The 20,777-nt window shown below is 39.2% G+C and overlaps 1 protein-coding gene across 1 annotated transcript in view; it reads right to left on the bottom strand.

The window, feature by feature from the left end:
- Positions 1-12,449: 12,449 nt before the first annotated feature.
- The window catches only part of LOC121869526 (histone acetyltransferase KAT2A-like), a 50,568-nt gene continuing 42,240 nt past the window's right edge, over positions 12,450-20,777 (bottom strand). The window contains exons 13-16 of the mRNA XM_042370884.1: positions 20,154-20,314; positions 18,047-18,274; positions 13,254-13,344; positions 12,450-13,040 (exon numbers count right to left, since the gene is read on the bottom strand). Coding sequence (XP_042226818.1) covers positions 12,838-13,040; positions 13,254-13,344; positions 18,047-18,274; positions 20,154-20,314 — 683 coding nt within the window. The 3' untranslated portion in view covers positions 12,450-12,837. The remainder of the gene's footprint in view (positions 13,041-13,253; positions 13,345-18,046; positions 18,275-20,153; positions 20,315-20,777) is intronic.

Below are 20,777 nucleotides of genomic sequence, written 5' to 3'. Positions count from 1 at the left end.
ATACATCTTCTGAGTCACCACCCCATCCACTATATACATCTAGTATAAACTCAGAGGCTGTGGTCCCGAGAATACTAGAAATAAAACACTTGCTCATTACTTTTGTTTCATTGACCTTGTGAGCGACTCAATGTGTTACAGAATTTGACTCGTACGACAAGTTTAAGTGTGTTATTCATCCTCTATTACAGGGATGGGGAAACTATGGCTTGCCGAGGGTGGCCAAAGACCATATTTGAATTCACTGTTTTTTAAGGGGATCTGTTGACTGATTTTTTTTATAATAGTTCGATCGCTCATGTTTGTTTTTTAATTGCTATGTATCTTTAATCTGATTGTACATCTTCAAAGTTTCATCTTGTTTGAGAAATAATGAAAAACACGCACAAAAAGGTCAGATCTATAGCCCAAGCAACTCCTAAACCAGCTAACCTTTCAATAAAAACAGGAAAAACCACATCTGTCATCAACACAACAGGTATTCAGGCAAGAATCTTGATATAGAAATAATGAAGCATTTTAAGTAGTTCCCCCCCCCCCCGAAAAGGGATAAAAATATAACAACTTTGATTATGCGAGATAGTGGCTTGATCTATGAAGTCCCTGAACTGTCAACATGTCCAGTACTGACCAGTAAGACCCTGCCTTAATTTAAACTCTCACACTAATATTGAAATTAATCCATCACATCTGTGGCGAGTTACCAAGTGGATACGAAATCATCATGGACAGACAGATGGACGGACGGACAGCATCATTGCTATCTATCTCCAAATTTTCGGTCTGGGAGGAATACTGAGAGAAATTTAACACAGGTCAATAACTTTTGTATTTTCTTAAAACTTAAAAAAACTGGTGATTGATAAATTCTTTGATGTTCTTGAAAATGAGGAAATGCAAAGTCTAAATAAACCACAGTAACAATAATAATAAAAATAATAATAATAATAATAATACTGTAATAATAATAATAATAATAATAATAATAATAATAATAATTATTAATTAATAATAATAATTACCTTCAATATGGATGAGACTGGTCTCTTTTGGAAGAGGATGCTTGTGAGGACCTATATCTCCAAGGAGGAGGAAAGAGCGGCAGGTTTTAAAACGGCAAAAGACCGATTGACACTTCTGCTTGGCGCGAATGCTGCCTGCGACTTCAAGCTGAAGTCAATGTTGATTTGTCGCGCTGCCATCCCACGGGCCCTGAAAGGTTACTCTAAGGATCACCTTCCAGTGATCTACAAGGCAAATAAGAAGGCATGGATAACCAGAGCTATATTTAGCTAGTGGTTAAACGTGTACACCGTCCCTGCAATGAAGGAATACTGTGCCAAGGAGAACCTTAGACTTCAAAATTCTTCTGATCCTTGACAATGCTCCAGCTCATCCTCCCAATCTCGACAACTTGCATGACAGTGTAAAAGTTGTATGCCTGCCTCCCAACACAACAGCACTGATGCAGCCTATGGACCAAGGTTTCATCGCCACATTCAAGGCGTATTATTTACGCCGTACCATGGCCCAGCTGCTCAAGGCTACAGTCAGAGAAAATAAACCAACAAACCGAGAATATTGGCGTGGCTTCAACAGTCTTCATGCAATTGACAACAATGGCAAAGCATGGGAAGAGGGTTCAGAAAGTTGCCTAAATGGTGTTTGGCGTAAATTGTGGCCTGAGTGCATCAACAGTTTTACGGGATTCACGGACTTAGTCCCAGCAGTGAATAATGATATACTCAGCTTGGCTAGAGAGGCAGGCTTTGATGAGCTGGAATCAGAGGATATTGAGGATGTCCTGGCATCCCATACAGAAGAACTCACCAATGAAGATCTGCAACTGTTAACAGAACACAGTCCCATTGAATACGACGATGACGACGACAATGAAGAACCTCAACGAATGCTAACTTCCAAGAGGATGGCAAAAGCGTTCAACATTATCCAGCAAGGAATGCAAATCCTTATAGATGACGACCCAAACAGAGAACGTAGCCTAAAGATTCAACACAGCATTGATGACAGTCTTGGTTGTTACACTCAGATCTATAAGGAGAAGAAGAGTAGCACCAAGCAATCAACACTGAATTCATTTTTTCGTCGCAGGATGGCAGAAGCAGCTGCTTCACAACAGCCGGCAGCCGAGAAGGAGCACACAACAGCCGAGGAGGAGCAAACAACAACGGAGGAGGAGCAAACAACAACGGAGGAGGAGCAAGCAGCGGGGTGGGGAACCCCAGTCAGTGCAGGAGGAAGAGGAGAGTCTCAGTGTCTCACCACCCTCCTCCTCCGCTCCACTACCCACCACACACTTGCTCTACCACCTCCCCTCCTTCTCTCCTGTCATACTCCTCCGCTCCACTACCCACCACACACTTGCTCTACCACCTCCGCCCACCGGTGAGTACCAATACAAACTTAGTGTAGTTGTATAAGCATGCACTATTTTCTATAGAAATGGTAATGATTTTCTGTACGAGTACATGTAATGTATTTCACGGGGGAAAGAGAGGCTCAGGAACGTAACTCCTGTATTTTATCTACAAGGTAACCCCGCTTTACGCGGTCAATTAAACCCACGGAGGTCCGCATAAAGCGGGAAACGCGTAAAGTGAACAGCAGAACATATGGGATTAATTGAAATAGAGACTGGGCCGACCCCCAAACTCCACTTTTTCCCGACACAATACGTACGTTTTAGTAAAAATAACATCTTAACTTTATGATGGTATACACACACATAATATAGAAGAGAAATATCAGTAAGAGAATAATATACTGTACCAGGTAAAAGAAAAATCAAGGTTAACACATATGTCATGGTAGGTTAGGTTAGAAAAAATCAAGGTTTAACACTTACGTAAGGTTATGTTATGTTAGGAAAAATCAAGGTTAGGTTTAACACTTACGTTAGTAGAAGAGATGGGTCGGCGTACGGGAATGGAGGCTGGTTCCGAGGTAGAGGGCAGGCTACTGGCCCTCAGGTGAGTCACCATCACTGTCATACACACTTGTCAGGGCCTCCCTGACAAATCCCTCAAAGTCACCATCACTGTCTCTGTCTCTGTCACTATCACTGGCTTGAACTGGCTGTGGTGGGTTGCGGGCGAAGAACTCGGTAATGCTTTGTTGACGGCTAGTGTTGATGTTGTCATGATACACCTTGATGTAGGGCTCCATAGTCTGCAACAGCTGGGTAGTGAAGACTTCATACCGGTTATTGTCAAGGTCGTCGGAAAGGAGGAGCTTCAGTTAATCTACACACTTGATGGCACCCCTTACATTACCATGCAATAACTTGTGTTCTTCTCTGCAATTCCCATCTTACGTGACACTGCTGCGTACAGTTCACGTGCGTACTCCTGAACTTAGCGCGTGTCGACCGCCATGTTCCGTCTTGCCTGACGAATCAAGTAGCTCACAAGTAACTTCTCCGTCTTGAGAAGCACCTTGTTGTGGCAATACTTGATCATTGAAGCACCTGTAGACTTTGTGATGTTTATGTGTTCTTTAATCTTGGCTGCATCCTTCTTTATTGTCCGGATCGTAGAATCATTCACACCATGCTGGCGCGCCAAATCAACCTGTCTTGTTCCTTTCTCCAACTCTCGGATGATCTTGTACTTCACCTCGTAGCTTTGGGCACGTCGTATCTTCTTTGGCTTAGGGCGGCTGGGTCCAGGTAATGCAAGGTTTTTCTGTGGTGGTGGTGGTCCAGTGGCAACCATTCTTATGGAACAATAGATACCGATATACACGGTGTAGCCAGGAGGGGTGTAACTGACGCGGGTAAGTCAATGGGCTTCATCGCTCCCGCGACAGGGCACGTCATATTACATTAAACCAATCACAGCTAGCAGGGAGGGAGGTAAGGATGCGTGGCCCAATCACAGTCCGATACGTCATATGACGTCACCGATAACGCAACAAAGACATACACTGCGCAACCTACTCGCACCGCTTACCCAACATGGCGGGAGGTTTGAATCCAAAAATGGAGTGGCTCGAGATGACCGCCAGCCGCTCTCCGCGTATATGAGTAGATGCACCGCGTAAAGTGAACATTCCGGTTCTGGCGGGGTACCGCGTAAATGTAGAAACGCGTAAAGCGGGGTATTGCTGTATTTCTTATGGGGAAAATTGATCCGCTTCACGTTGTTTCATATAATGTCGCGTTTTCAGGAATGTATCCCCGACGTTAAGCGAGGCCTTACTGTACAGGCATCGAGGAAGTGAGCTGTAACTGTGGCCAGCCGCACGCTCCCTCCCTCCTATGGTTACTGACTGCCCGGGTGAACTGCGTCATGTCTAATCTTACCAGTAAATGTGACGAATAAATAAAAATAATAATTATAAATCAAATTAAAGACAAAAATACTGTGTTGCACATTGGTGACTTAGCTATGAAATTACATGCCTTGTCCTTGGATATAATTCCTCGTTATCCTTCATATAGGATATTATTTTGGATATTATTTCTCACTGTCCTCATTTAGAGATGACTTCGCTTAACAATTGTTTTTCAGGAACGCATCACAATTATTAACCACGGAATACCTGTATTGAACAAAATCTAAATTTGTTAGTTTATGGCTCATCGCAAGAATATGAACGAGTTATTTTTTGTTCGACTACTTTTTGCACATTTTCCTGCATATCTTCTTAAGTTATCAGAATCAAATGCATCCAACACGAAAGCAAAAAGGTTCTTGTTTTGGGCGGCCACCCTGGAAGAGAGCAGTTGGTGTACTTTCCGCCATTACATCTTGATGGACATTGGACACTTGGCACCAGAACTGGAAAAAATATCACTCACTTAGATAGAAAAATCAAGAGACGCCAACAGAAGAGAGAGTGCACCTGGTATTTTTTAATGTGCCCAACCCATATACAATACATCAGATTTGCAGAATGAAAAATGCTGTCCCAAATACAGTATAGGATACCTGCATTGAAAGATTGAATTTAAAAATACAGAAAATTTATAATCATACAATATACCCTCATTCAAAAACAGTAATTATACATCTAGAGCAGAATTATCATTCATTAAATTTTCTAAAAAGCCAATCTAACGGAAAGAGTTTGGCCTCAACACATTTAGTTAAGAGTGGAATTTTGCTGTACTGTACTTGGAATATATTATGCACTTAGATGAACAGGAAGTTTTGGTTTAAAACTGGTAAGTCTGGGGGAAATATAACCTTAGTTAGTGAAGTCCTTTCTAATGCCCAAGAATGTAATGTATCTAATCTCACATTTCCTTCTCTATTTACAGGGTCAGATGTTGATTCTATCAAGATTTTTTAGTTTTAGTTTTCTGTAAGCACTTACCTCCCCCCTTTTTCCTTATCTAAATTCAAGCCTGCTATTTACCTCACATTTTCAATTGCAACCTTACCTTATAATTTCTCAGGTCTGGCAGTGAAAGGACAATGAAAAATATTATGTCGATTAAAAAATAATACAGTACAGTATGTTAATAGAACAAAAAGGAAGAAGATATTTCATGTCCCCTTGACTTGATAGGAGGGACTGTACCAATTTATTCGATAATATTCACACATACATATTATACAGTCTGCATGCTCTCATCATGTACACATGAAAATGCATATTGAAAATAATTATTTATTTGTTTTAATACAACATTTTAAAATCTGGCTAAGAGTAAGTCATAAGCAAAATTGAAAATACAGTTTGTCAGATCTTCTAACAGTACAAAAGTTAGGTACATAAAGGTACTGCCAGTCACAACAATAAGATCTACACTTGGTATGATCAAGAGTTTAAGTCAAAATAACCTTTAACCAGAACAAAAATGTTTGTATTCATCCCTTACACTTTACTTAAAATTATGAAATGGGCAAATCATCAAATAAAGTTTACAATATATGCTGAGTTTAAAAACATTTTCCCTTTATATACATGTATTCCCAAGTATGTAATCATACAAAACTTTAAACAATACAACCAATATATTGTTATCAATCACGTTTGTATTCCTCAACACACATATTTCTGGATCTTCACAAAGGTTAGACAATGTGTACAAAGTAGAAAAAATTCTACCTCTCACAGGAAGGTGGGAAGCTACATGGATTAATTATTTCACTTCCTTTTTTACAAAGAATGAATACACAAATCCCATTCCATGTCACCAGGATTTAGTATATGAATTCCAAAAAGAATCTCATACCAGTTCACTACCGTGACGTGGGATAACTGGGCCCCATCTTGGAAAAGTCCAATTTTAAATTCCTGGAGGGTTTTTTTTAAACAAGTGCCATTTTTAATAATAATAAACGGACTACATTTTTGTGCAATTTTAAAGATTTTAAAAGCTTTTTAACGATGTTGTACAGCAAAAATCAAAATTCTAAAAAAATTACATAATCCTAGTAGGCAAACGCTAAGACCCATTGGTATACAGGTTGGACTGTGTTAATCCAGGACCCAATAGTCTGGCATCTTTGATGGTTCGGGACACATATAGTGAATACCTAATCTTATGGGGAAAATTAGGATATGTTCCACAACTATTAAAAGTCAACAGTAATGCTATAAAAGTTCTGTAAAAATCATTACAATGTCACAACCTGTACTCAAATGAACTACATTAATTACTGCATTTGAGTACAGGTTTGCCCTTAGGACAATTATTTCTTTTACTTTTTTACAATATGTATTTAGGATGGTGTGTGCATGTAAATGAGTAAAAATAAATAAAGAAAATTACGTTTATCTACCCAAAAATATGAGTTGAAAAACAGCCATAACACCTCACAGCTTGGCCCAGTAGCCTGCCTGGTGGTTGCTGTGACGAGTCTAACTTGGCCACAGTGTTGCTCAGTTTACCCAGCCGAGTAGGCGGAACAAGCAGTGACATGGTCTGTGACGTTTCTCGTGACAGAGACATGTCTGAGCCACTCAGCCAGGGTGTGCACAACCCCCTTTCTTCCCACATCCAGATGTGCAGAGACGAGTTTGTGAGCGATTCAGCCAGGCCACGCACCCCTCCCCTACATCTCCAACTGTCCTCCCCTCAGCCACCCTCTCCCTTCTCGCAGTGTTTGAATCTGCTATCCCAGTTTGTCCGTTCATACTGAAACGCATTTATTTACTGTCATCGCTATAATTGGTGCTTGGGAACACATCCCTATTTAACCCAAGTATTATTCCTTCCGTTATACAAGCAGATTCCAAGGTTTGTATCTACTTGTATCATCGCAATTTTACTGTACAATAATATGTTACTCAAAATTATGGCTTTTTCCCAGGGAAAAGTCTGGATAACTAGCCCCAGTGGTCAGGATAATATGGCATTGAATGTTAGAATATTTCAAATAAATTCTTTGTTTAGTTCTGGACATATATACAAATTCCCATATAGTGATTAGTGAATGGTATAAAGCGAGGGTTCAGTGTACTGTAAATGAGTGCCATGGCACTAACACTTTGTCATAAAGAGGTCCAGTAAGCCTGGGCTAGATTTATGCTGATATAAGTTGTATTGGTACGTACCAGTAACAGTACATTTTATGCATTATTTTGCCTTTTTTTAACCTCGGCTTCGGTGGTCCAGAATTTTCTCTAATTTGGAACCGGACTGGCCCCAAGTTTCCCAGATTAGCGAGGTCCAACCTGTACTCTAAAAAACAAGTTGTACAAACCTACTTTTGTACATTAATCCATTTATTACAAAAGTCTAATTAAGCAAAGAATGAACATTGTGTCAAGCATACCTTTTGAAAGAAAAGTAGTGGGACAACTGGGCCCCTATTGGGTGTAAAAAAATGGGCTCCTTCTCATTATTGTTTATATGTTGGACAATTTGCTGTTTATTTTACTATTGTGTTATTTTGTGTTTATATAACCTAATGTCTGGGAGATACCAACTGCCTAGGAAGTGCAAACTTAGTAGGGAGGAATCATTATCAAGTGAAGAAAAGTCTGTGGATGACCTTACAAATAATGATGAAGCTGAACTCACAGAGGAAAAGGAAGAAGGCAGCCAACAGCACAACCGACAGTGGGATAAACAAAAATAAGATCAATATGCAGCGAGGTGGTTTTGTACTGGTTAAGTTTGTCGAAAAAAGATGCATTACCTTTATGTTGGAAAACTGTTGACCTCAGTCGATCCTGAAGAAAATTACTGGGACATCAGATATTTTAGAATTTCTTACAGTGTATCTGCAGATCCAGACTGTTTCTTTTTCCAGGAGCCACAAAACCCACCCTCTTCATCAAATAATTCCATTTTTCTTCAATGCAATATTGTACTCAGGTGTTTTGTATAGTAAAAAGTTATTGCCATTGACCTCAAAATATCTCCTAATATCAAAATGACCTCAAAATGCCCATGACATTGGTCGGATTTCAAAAAATTTGGGGAGGCTTACAGCCCCCACCCAAGACCCTCTAGCTGAGTGGGCTTGCTGTTCTCGCCATGTTCACCTCCCCTCTTGATATTCCTGGATCCACCCGTTATGGAAAATGACACAATTGTAAAATCATTACCTATGCTTGTCTTCTGCAAATATAAAGTAAAATATAGTGCAACTGTTTTTGGTGATATTCTTATGTGGTAAATCAAGATTTCAGTCATTATTAACATTAGATAAGCATTCTTCCTTTTTATTTGATTACAAGTCCATTTACAGGAAAGCCTCCAATAACAACGGTTCTACTAACGCCGATTCATATTTAAGACCCTGGTTAATTTAGGGCCCAATTTAATTTACACCATTAGTTTCTTCGTATAAACAGTTGCAGTTTGGCAGGCCTTTTGTTTTCACGCATCTGAACAGGAAAAGGGAGGGAGGTTAAGTAATGTGTTTGACAGCTGGTGCAAAGGTCTAGTGCATTTTTATTTATCTGTCACTTAGAAGGGGTTTAAGTTTTTCGCTTATAAAATGCCAATGAATTGACTTGGGAGAATATAATTTACAATGCTGGAATTTTTGTAAGATAGTGATTAATTTGAATATAAATATGCTATACAGTAGGCTCTCGCCAATAACGACTTCCACAATAAAGTTTTCGACAATAACGGTAAGTTACAATAGATACCCATTTTCGATAATAACGTCTGGATTCTCTTGAATAACAGAGATTTTGTGGGAAGCGTCCGAGCGCATCAATGATAGCGTTTGTTTGCCGCCATGTTGATGACGTAGTTGTCTGCTCCGCCTCACTCTCACACATGCTCTGTGGAATACAGCGCTGCACCCACTTGTGAGATTTTAGCCTCTATAACCAGTGGTTGCTAGGGTCGGTGATCAATAATGGCTTCCGCATTTTTGCCTGTGGGGGTTAGGGGAGGTGGTGGAGGGAGTGATTTGCTGCCTGAACGCCCGGGAACTTTTAAAGTGAATGAGAAAAAAGACCCCAAAGCTAAGAGACAAAGCCACAAGAAGCATGCCTACTCGAGTCAAGGATAAAGAACAGATTGTTGAGCTCATTGAAAGTGGTGCACGGAACATTGATATTGTGAGGAAATTGAACTGTCCTGAGTCTAGAGTGTGAAATATTAAGAGGAACTTAGAGGAGACCAAGAAGAATATTGCGCTGGCTAAGAAATATTTTGGTAGTCATGGAAATGCGAGGCGAGTTATGAATGATAAAAGTGATAGAAACAGGTTGTTTGTGTAACAAGAGCATTTTCTTTTGAAATGGTTAGCTTGTAGAATGAAAGACAGTGCAAGTCTTAGCAGCCCTCAGATATGGAACAATCATCACACCAAGCACCTCAAAAACTCCCCCAAGCTAAGTGTTATATTACTCAAACTCTTTATTTTGATGATTGAATAACAATTCTTTTTATTTCAGCGAACAAAAAGTGTTAGGAGGGCTTCTAAGGAGAAAAACTGGGTGAAATTCTTGGGGCGCCGGCACCAATAAACCCTTTTTACATGTATTTTAATGTCACACAAATAACGTTTTCGCTAATAACGGCGTTTTTCAGGCACCTATTAAACGTTATTGGCGAGAGCCTACTGTAGTTTGCATTAGACATAAAAATTTTAGTAATTATTTAGTACAATTGAGTACAGTACAGGTTTGTCCCGAGAACAATTATTTCTTTTATTTTTTTTAACAATATTTATTTCGGATAGTGTGTGCATGTAAAGGGGTAAAAATAAATGAAGAAAGTTACGTATATCTACCCAAAAATACAAGTTGAAAAACTTGCACTAAAATGTACAACACTAATCGACTAAAATTTTTATCTCTTCTGCAAAATGTATGATGTCTTTATTCAAATTATTCACTGTCTTGCAAGGATTCCAGCAGTGCATGTTATATTCTTCTTATTTTAGTTTGTGACATTTTATAAGATAAAAACTTTAAGCCTAAAACTACCTTCACCCTGTTTTGGGAATACATGCTGTACTTCTTAGGGAGGCTTCTTAGCCCAGAGCCCCAACTTTTTTGTCCTAATCTTTCGAAATCCAGACTTACCGGGTCCGGATCTTCGAGGGTTTACTATAATTTTACTACAGCAACAACCAGGGTCTTATTTTCTTCAGTTTCAGATGGATAACTGACATTATGGGTGTAAACACTGACAACAACAATGGCATCCCATCTCCTCTTGTGTGATCTTATTATTATTGATTTATATTGTATAAGGTGCATTCATAAATTATTTTTAAAGAATAAAGTTTGCATTTTTCATTAAATGTATTGTTTTGGGGGAAAAGAGTGTAAAAAGCCACACAAAAGATATGAAAAGGTCACACTTGGGAACACATCTCATTATTATTCCTTTATTTTAATGGTAATTAATGATTCACGGTAAGATTATTCACCTTACACGGCAATATTGGAGGACACATTAACGTCGTTATTCGAGGCTTTACTGTACAGTGGTCCCTCGATTAACGAACACAATTGGTTCCACAGAGTCGTTTGTTAACCGAAAATTTCGTTAACTGAATCTATTATTTCCATGGGATATTGGGTAATTGGTTCCAACTCACAGAAAAAGTATATACAAAGTAAAGCCAAAAAAATGAATAAAGTCAGAAACACTCCTAAAAATCCCTGAAATCGCCTTTAAATCACTATAATATATACGTACATATACACAAGAAATCTTAAATCACTACAGTACTGTAATGTGATACAGGTGATTAATTTTTATCTCTTGTGCAAAATATATGATGTTTATATTCAAATTATTCACTGTCTTGCAAAAATTCCAGCTATTGCTAATTATATTCTCCTATCTTTAGTCTGTGATATTATATAAGATAAAAACTGTAAGCCTAAAACCCTGGCTGGGCAGATGGGGGGAGGTGAGGTGATATGTTTGACAGTTGGCATCGGTTCTAATGTGTGTTTATTTATCAGTCCTTAAGAGTGACTAAACTTTTTTTCTTATAAAATGCCACTGAAACGACCTGGGAGAATAAAATTTACACTGCTGGGATTCTTGTAAGATAGTGATTAATTTGAATATAAACAAGCTATAATTTGCACTAGACATAAAAATTTTAGTTCCCTTATCATTTAGTGAAGGTACAGTACAGGTTTGCACTTAGGTCATTTATTTCTTTACATTTCTTTTAGTATGGTGTGTGCATGTAAATGAATGAAAATAAATTAAGAAATTTATGTAAATCTACCCAAAAATACAGTTGAAAAAACTTGTACATTATTAAAATGTACTAAACTAATGTACTAAAATTTTTATCTCATGCAAAATATATGATGTTTATATTCAAAATATTCACTGTCTTGCAAGAATTCCAGCAATGCAAATTATATTCTCCTAAATTTAGTCTGTGATATTATTTTAGATAAAAACTGTAAGCCTAAAACCACCAAACCCTGGCTGGGAGGGGGGTGGGAGGGAGGGAGGGGGTGAGGGAGGTAGGGAGGGAGGGGAAGTGACAGTGACCTGTTTGACAGTTAGCCCAAGGTCTAGTGAAGTATTTATTTGTTTATTTATGTCCTTTAGATTGAGTTTTTGTTTTTTGCTAATAAAATGTCATAGAAGTGAACGGGGAGAATATAATTTACATTATTGGAATTCTTATAAGATAGTGATTAATTTGAATATAAACATGCTACAGTTTGCACTCGACAAATAATTTAGTTATCATTTTGTACATTATTTTGCGTACATGTACAATTCAGCTTTGCCCTCAGAACAGTGTGTGCATGTAAATGAGTAAAAATAAATGAATAAAGTTACATATATCGAGCCAAAAATAATAGTTGAAAAACTTTACGTAGACAGAGCTTGGATGGCTAAATTTTACAATGACCAATAATTTTAATATAAAAAATGCAAAAATATTCTAGAACACAACTTTCTTCATATTTATTCCACTGGAAATGAATGTAAACATAGAAACAATTACTGTATTGGCGGAGTAGCCGATCAGCTGATGCGCACAACAAAGCGTGTTTCTCCTAAGGATGTCGTTAATCAAAGTTTTGTTTGTTAATGGAACTGAAAATCCTTATGGGAGCTAATTCGTTAACCGAAATTTTGTTAATTGAACCATTCGTTAATTGAGGGACCACTGTATTTGCTAAATACTATCCTGCAAGAAAATAAAGGTGGCCCAGTTGCCCCAAAAGGTGGGTAACTGGGCCAGTGCATTTCTTGTTATATAACTTTCCTAAAACAAAAAGAATTATGGTCTCTTAAACAGAACATGTTAATATATGTTAGACCTACGCATGCTACTAATAAAATGTTCAAAGTTTCATTCGTCTCGTGTTTAACCTTTTAAAAATCTCTTAAATACGGGGGCCAGTTACCTCACCTTACGGTAAAGTACATCTAAAGCTTTTGAGATAACTTATACATTATTTATCTTTACTCTCTAAAAGTCCTAGTTCTTTCACCTTGTTGATATAATATTTTTCCAAATTATTTGCACATTTATAGTATTCTGTTTCGGGATGATTGTAAAAGCGGCAGTTTTTGAAAATTCGCAACATATCTGCATTGAAGAGTCGGGCATTCACATAGTAGTTAGCCTTAAGACGTTCAGTCATAGTCTTCAAGTCTGCAAGATGAGATTTGAAAATATTTCAGTTTATAAAAACATTATGGTACCTGTAACAAATTAATGACAGGTATTGAAGAATGAAGTTTACATACTTACCCCCTGGTTGAATTACTAAAAAAGTAGAAAATAATAACACATTGCTCATGAAACTAGCATTAACCATATATTAATAACATAGGATTCCTTTTAAAATAATATGATTAAACTCACCCATGGGATATTTTATATGGTCATAATAATCAGGCACTTCATTTGGGTCGACAGGAACTTGGAATGGCCAGGCTGCAGCATGACTCTTGACCTGTTAGTGCAGAGGTCATTTAGAACTTTATTAGGCACAATATGTATAAAATATCTATACAAAATCCACAAATTATTAAGTTTTAGGATAAAAAGATTATTATTGCAATTAAAATGCATTCTTTTTAATTTAAATATTTTGAATATATATCACATCTGGTACAGTATTAATTTTATTGCCATTTATCTACATTATAGGCAACATGGCTTTTCCTGCAGTTCAGTAAAGGAGATTCATACAGTCTCCCCTTACACTCTATATACTTAAAATCTCAGCAAGACACACATGTAAACTCTCTGATACTGTCATTCCATTTTACCTTGAACTCATTCAATAGCGACTTATGTAACACTCATTCAGTCAGATCAGCAACCTGAGACTTGGTAAGTGACAGCAAAGTAGTACAGTAAGTCCTCACCTAACGTCATCCCGCTTAACGTCGTTTCAGTAATACGTCGGTAAACTTTGGACCAAAAATTTGTTTAACGTCCCGGTATTCAGATACTACGTCATTTTGCGTTGTCAGGGACTACTTTCTACCGCACATCACCCACTCTCGTGTGACTGTGACCCTCACTCGCAGAACGTCTCAGGGTCCCCAAGCAACGCCAAGCCAGTCTCTGTTATGACTTCATATCATTCGTGTGTGCTTAAGTGCTTTTGCTCTAAAACTGTACTCTAACCATTTGAAATGGCTTTCAAGTGCCCATCAAGTGCTACTGATGCTAGTGTAGTGAAGAGGCAACGTAAGACCATTACCCTGGCTACGAAAATGGATGTATTAGCTCGATTTGAAAAAGAGGAACGTGCTGTGGACATAGCCGGTGTGCTTGATCTAACCCCCACAATAGTGCATACTATCCGGACCAATGCTGATAAGATTAAGGTTAGTGCTGCAAGTGGTTCTTCTCTGAGTGCTACAAAGACAACTCGTACTAGAAGCACTGTGATAGAAAAGGTGGAAAAGAGGCTGGCAATGTGGATGGAGTTCACACGGGCACTGAAAGGTTACTCTAAGGATCACATTCCAATGAATTACAAGGCAAACACGAAGGCATGGATAACCGGCGCCATATTTAGCCAGTGGGTGAACATGTACTCCTTCTCTGCACTGAAGGAATACTGTGCCAAGGAGAACTTTGACTTCAAAATTCTTCTGATACTTGACAATGCTCCAGCTCATCCTCCCAATCTCGACGACTTGCATGACAGTGTAAAAGTTGTATGTCTGCCTCCCAACATGACAGCACTGATGCAGCCTAAGGACCAAGGAGTCATCGCTGCATTCAAGGCGTATTATTTACGCCATACCATGGCCCAGCTGCTCAAGGCTACACACGGAGATAATAAACCTACGATCCGAGAATATTGGCGTGGCTTCAACATTCTTCATGCAATTGACAACAATGGCAAGGCATGGGAAGAGGTTTCAGAAAGTTGCCTGAATGGTGTGAGTGGGGTAAACTGTGGCCTGAATGCATCAACAGTTTTACATTATTCACGGACTTAGTCCCAGCAATGAATAAGGATATACTCAGCTTGGCTAGAGAGGCAGGCTTTGATGAGCTGGAATCAGAGGATATTGAGGACGTCCTGGCATCCCACACAGAAGAACTCACCAATGAAGATCTGCAACTGTTAACAGAACACAGTCCTGTTGAAGATGAAGACGACGAAGAAGAACCTCAACAAACGCTAACTACCAAGAGGATGGCAGAAGCGTTCAACATGATCCAGCAAGGTATGCAAATCCTTGCAGATGACGACCCAAACATAAAATGTAGCTCAAAGATCCAGCACAGCATTCTTGGTTGTTACACTGAGATGTATAAGGAGAAGAAGAAGAGTAGCATCAAGCAGTCAACACTGGATTCATTATTCGTCGCGGGTCGGCAAAAGCAGCAGCATCTTCACAACAGCCGGCAGTCGAGGAGGAGCACACAGCAGCCGAGGAGGAGCAAACAACAACGGAAGAGGAGCAAACATCAACAGAGGAGGAGCAAGCAGCGGCAGAGGAGCCCCAGTCAGCGCAGGAGGATGCAACCGCAGAATCTCAGTGACTCCCCCCCCCCACGCCTTCCTCCGCCCTCCTCCTCCGCTCCCGCCATCCGCCTCCTCTGCTTCACTACCCACCAGACAACTCCGCCCATTGGTGAGTACCCATAGTAACTTAGGACAGCAATTGTAGTTGTATATGCATGCACTATTTTCTGTATATGTAATGTATTTCATGGGGCAAAGGGAGGCTCAGTAACATAACTCCCATATTTTATCTATTTCTTATGGGGAAAATTGATCCACTTAATGTTGTTTCGTATAATGTCGCGTTTTCAGGAATGTAACCCCGACATTAAGCGAGGACTTACTGTAATAATAATAATAATAATAATAATAATAATAATAATAATAATAATAATAATAATAATAATAATAATAATAATAATAATAATAATAATAATTATAATTATAATAATAATAATAATAATAATAATAATAATAATAATAATAATAATAATAATAATAGGTGGTGGTGACTGTTGGTGGTGAGCACTGGTGATGGCGGTAAATATTGGTGATGGTGAGTGTTGGTGGTGATGGTAAATGTTGGTGGAGATGGTGAGTGTCAGTGGTGATGGTGAGTATTAGTGGTGGTGGTAAGTGTTAGTGGTGGTGGTGAGTATTAGTGGTGGTGGTAAATGTTGGTGGTGATGGTGAGTGTCAGTGGTGATGGTGAGTATTAGTGGTGGTGGTAAGTGTTAGTGGTGGTGGTGAGTGTTGGTGGAGAGTGTTGGTGGTGGTGGAGAGTGTTGATGGTGAGTGGTGGTGGTGGTGGTAGTGGTGGTGGTGAGTGTTGGTGGTGAGTGTTGGTGGTGAGGTGGTTGTTGGTGAGTGTTGGTGGTGAGGTGGTGAGTGTTAGTGGTGAGTGTTGGTGGTGGGTGGTGAGTGTTGGTGGTGAGTGTTGGTGGTGAGGTGTTGGTGGTGAAGTGGTGGTGAGTGTTGAAGTTGAGTGTTGGTGGTGATTGTTGGTGGTGGCAAGTGTTGGTGCTGGTAAATGTTGGTGGTGGTAAGTGATGGTGGTGGTGGTGTTGGTGGTGGTAAGTGTTGGTGGTGGTAAGTGATGGTGTTGGTGGTGGTAAGTGTTGGTGGTGGTGGTAAGTGTTGGTGTGGTGGTGGTAGAGTGATGGTGGTGGTGGTGTGGTGGTGAGTGGTGGTGGTGAGTGGTGGTGGTGGTGGTGGTGGAGTGGTGGTGGTGGTGGTAAGTGGTGGTGGTGGTAAGTGGTGGTGGTGTAAGTGATGGTGAGTGTTGGTGGTGGTAAGTGTTGGTGGTGGTAAGTGATGGTGAGTGGTGGTGGTGGTGGGTGGTGGTGGTGAGTGGTGGTGGTGGTAAGTGGTGGTGGTGGTAAGTGATGGTGAGTGTTGGTGGTGGTAAGTGTTGGTGGTGGTGAAGTGAAGTGTTGGTGGTGGTAAGTGATGGTGAGTGGTGGTGGTGGTAAGTGTTGGTGGTGGTAAGTGATGGTGAGTGTTGGTGGTGGCAAGTGTTGGTGCTGGTAAGTGTTGGTGGTGGTAAGTGATGGTGAGTGTTGGTGGTGGTAAGTGTTGGTGGTGGTAAGTGTTGGTGAGTGTTGGTGGTGGTAAATGATGGTGAGTGGTGGTGGTGGTAAGTGTTGGTGGTGGTGGTGGTGAGTACTGCTGGTGACAGTGAGTTCTGGTAGTGGTGAATGTTGGTGGTGCTAAGTGATCCACATCAGATTATGTTGGTACAGTATATACGAGACTGATTACTGGGTAAGTATGATTCCGGATCTGGTTACAATGGACTTTTGGTTTTAACAGACCGGCCTTCCCCCTAATTAGTCCATTATATCGAGGGTTTACTGTACAGGTACTGCTAAAGCTCTTACATAGCTAGTGTGGAAATATGAAATTGGATTTCAGAAATTCTTTCTAAAACAAATCAAAATCTTACTCTTCTCATTTATACAACCTACCCTGTTATAACTGAACTATGAACCCCCTGGTGGTTTCCTATGCTCCGTTATTCAGCATAGAAAAGCACAAAATAACCATGCAGGCCCATTACACTGTGAGCACAATTTCAATCAGTTACTCAATTAACCTCTTCATTAGGGCTTCCTATAACCTTATCTTTGGCCTTAAATCAAATATTTCTACCCTACAGATTATCTCAAAGCATAGGCTGCATTTGGTTAGTGCCACATATGACCACTGGCTGAACAAAGCAATTGGATCATTAACATTTCTTGCAATCTGAATCAAATATATACTGTATTGGAATTCACATGACTATATAAACAATGCAGTACAGTTTGGTGACTTAGCTGTTTATATCTCCTAGTGCCTACATACGGAGTTTAAGTACAGTATAACTTGGCTCTGTTTTGAAGCAGAGCTCTCCAGAGAATGACCTGCCTAATGAAGTAGACAGTTGGATTGTTGCTTGGTGATACAAATCCAGTATGGCTGAAGATAGACAAAGAAAGGTTTGCACCCATAATCTTATGTAGCACCAAGGCTCATTTAGCCCTCTGCTTTAAGTGGTAAACTTTCATCTCCCAGACCATTGTATGGGAGGCAAGGTCACAATGGAAAAATTTTACAAATTGTTTAATTAATGCAAGCTACAAATTAAAAATTCTGTATTAATGAATTATAAATCTAATACATCAACTACAAAACTAACATTGCAAAGCAGTGTTTTAAGCATGCTGTGTAGGTACTCAGGATCCTGCTGTTCATGGTTGGGGGATCGAGATGGACGAGAGGGAGTTACTGGATCCTTCCATCCTGCATCTCGTATCCCAGGGATGCTCTCAATAGGTATTTCACGCACCCCATCTCTGAAGCAGGTCAATCCCGGATGTACCTTTCGTATTTCGCTCTGTTTCCTCTCTATAAATTTTTTTATTATCTGTAAGAAAATTATTATATTGAAATAAAAATAAAAACTCCATAGTCAGAATCCAATATACACGAAATAATTGAAAATTAAATGATTGACCCTGAACTTTTGTTTTCTAAATTAAGCTGAAATCATGGACCACATGTATTGTCAATAAGCCTATAGAGTGTAATCAAGGTTCCATGGGACCCAAAACTTACAATAAAAAAAAAATAAATAAATAAATAAATAAAAATTGAAGTACAGTACAGGTAAACCTCTAAAACTGGTGGGGTTATGTTCCTGAAAAGCCCATTGTAGGTCTAACTATCATAAATCAGGTTCATTTTAACATGGGGTTCAATGGGATAGGTTCCTGGCCAGTCAGACATCCTTATGTATCACCGAAAAAAAAAAAAAAATAGAAAATTACTAGAACCACAACACTCACATCATAATGTCTGGTCGTCATCACATGTCCCGTTCGAGGCTAAGGGGACTCTTATTTTTTTTATAAAATATATTATATTTGATATAGGCCTAGCAAGAGTAAATAGATATCAGAGATGACACTTGATGAGAGGGTGGAGGTAGGACTGGCTGTTGCTAAGATCGCAAGACTTTGATTTACTCATTATTATACAATATTCTCATATGATCAGCCTATTATGGTGTGTGTTTCATCATAAAAATAATATAACATACAGTATTAAATATACAGTAGCCCATCAGCTGATGTTCACAACAAAATGTGTTTGTCGTAAGGATTTCGTTAATCAAGTTTTGTTCGTTAACCGAATTGAAGATCCTTATGGGAGCTAATTCGTTAACCGAAATTTTGTTAATCGAACCGTTCATTAACCGAGGGACCACTGTACTTATCAATAACAGGCATGTTCACTAGGAGCTGTTCAGTACAAGGATTGTTTACATCCTGTGCACCAAATCATTGTTACTACCACAACTAATAATGGAAGCCCCTCAAAATCGAGGATGGCCGGCCCAAGGGCCTCCTAGGCATGAATTTGTTAAGGTGTAGAAGCTGTCGCCAACACAACAACCACACCCCAAGTTAACGAGCTGCATGACCCAGTGTCAAGGAGTAGTCCGAGAAGACTGGACACCTCGCCAATTGCACTGGCTAACCATTACCCCGGAATACGATCAGCAAATCGAAAACATCCAGGTTCCCAATTACTGCTGGGTAAACAGAGGCAAATGGCGTAAATAAAATTGCCCATAGTTTCACCCTGCCCGGGGATCGAACTTGGGTCCGCTCGCTTGCGAGGCGAGGATGCTGACCATTACACCACAGGTTGCCCACAACTATCACTATGTGGCCCAAATGTCCATACAGTGTTATTTCACATTTATGTTTATTTATGTTACTTCATATGTATTATATTGTCTTATACATACTGTACATAATGTTGTTATACATGTGCATATAACTACTTATATGTATTTTGCACACTTCTGGGACTGGCATGAAAAACTTGCGAATTTTGCTTTCTCAAGGGGTCCATTTTACCTAATCCCAGCAAACTTAAGGGAATACTGTACTCCATTTTCACCATTTGACTACAAGCAATTACTATGCAGTACTATTATAAAAGGCAGTCTATTTTTAATTGTAGCCTATAAGATACTGTACATATATAATTAATATCTACCAATGGCATGAGGGGTCTAATTCAATATTAAAAACTATTGTTCTTTTATTTTACTCCCTATTTTCATTACATGGTTGTCCTTATTATTACATACAATAACATCCAACTGTTTCTTTTGAATCTAATTTCCTCATTCCCATAAAATTATTCAGATAGATTCTTGCCACGTCCATATTTGAATCATATACTTGATGTAACCTTTACACATAGCTGCAAAAGTGTGTAAAGTATCTTACCTCTTTCTGTCTTCTAATAACTGCAGTAAATTCAGTGTACACAATATTTGGATTTAATTCACAGCCCATCAGTGTAGCTCCCTCATAATCCTTAATGTAACCCTGGTATACAGAGCGCGGTAGCTGGATATCCTTGCTGAATCCTTGTTTCTTGAAGTACCCTGAAGAACAAAAAATCTTTTATTAATAACAGAACAGGGTCAGACATGGAGGATTAATCCTGAAATACAATTTTCTAGCTGAATACACAGCCAGGCAGCTCTTGTTACTCCACTTGCCAAATGTGGGGATTGACCCCCATTTGACATTTGGGTGATGATTTTATGATCACCCAATTTCCCCCGTCACAACTACTGCTGTGAAATGAGGGAGATAAAAAGCAGAGGTTACCCTCTGGAGGCAGGAGGTCTAAGTAGAATAAAACTACTACAGGAGATCTAAGTACAATAGAGCTAAACTACTGCAGGAGATCTAAGTACAGTAGAGCTAAACTACTACAGGAGATCTAAGTACAGTAGAGATAACTACTGCTGGAGGTCTGTGTAGAGCTAAACAATCTAGTTATTACCTTGTGCCACCATTACAGGTTGCCTTCTTTTGTAACAAAATCAATCTGCCATTTAG

This window comes from Homarus americanus, unplaced genomic scaffold, assembly GCF_018991925.1.
Source record: "Homarus americanus isolate GMGI-L3 unplaced genomic scaffold, GMGI_Hamer_2.0 scaffold23578, whole genome shotgun sequence".
NCBI lineage: Eukaryota > Metazoa > Arthropoda > Malacostraca > Decapoda > Nephropidae > Homarus > Homarus americanus.
The sequence above is the reverse complement of the archived record's forward strand: the minus strand, read 5'-3'. Positions and strand labels throughout refer to the sequence as shown.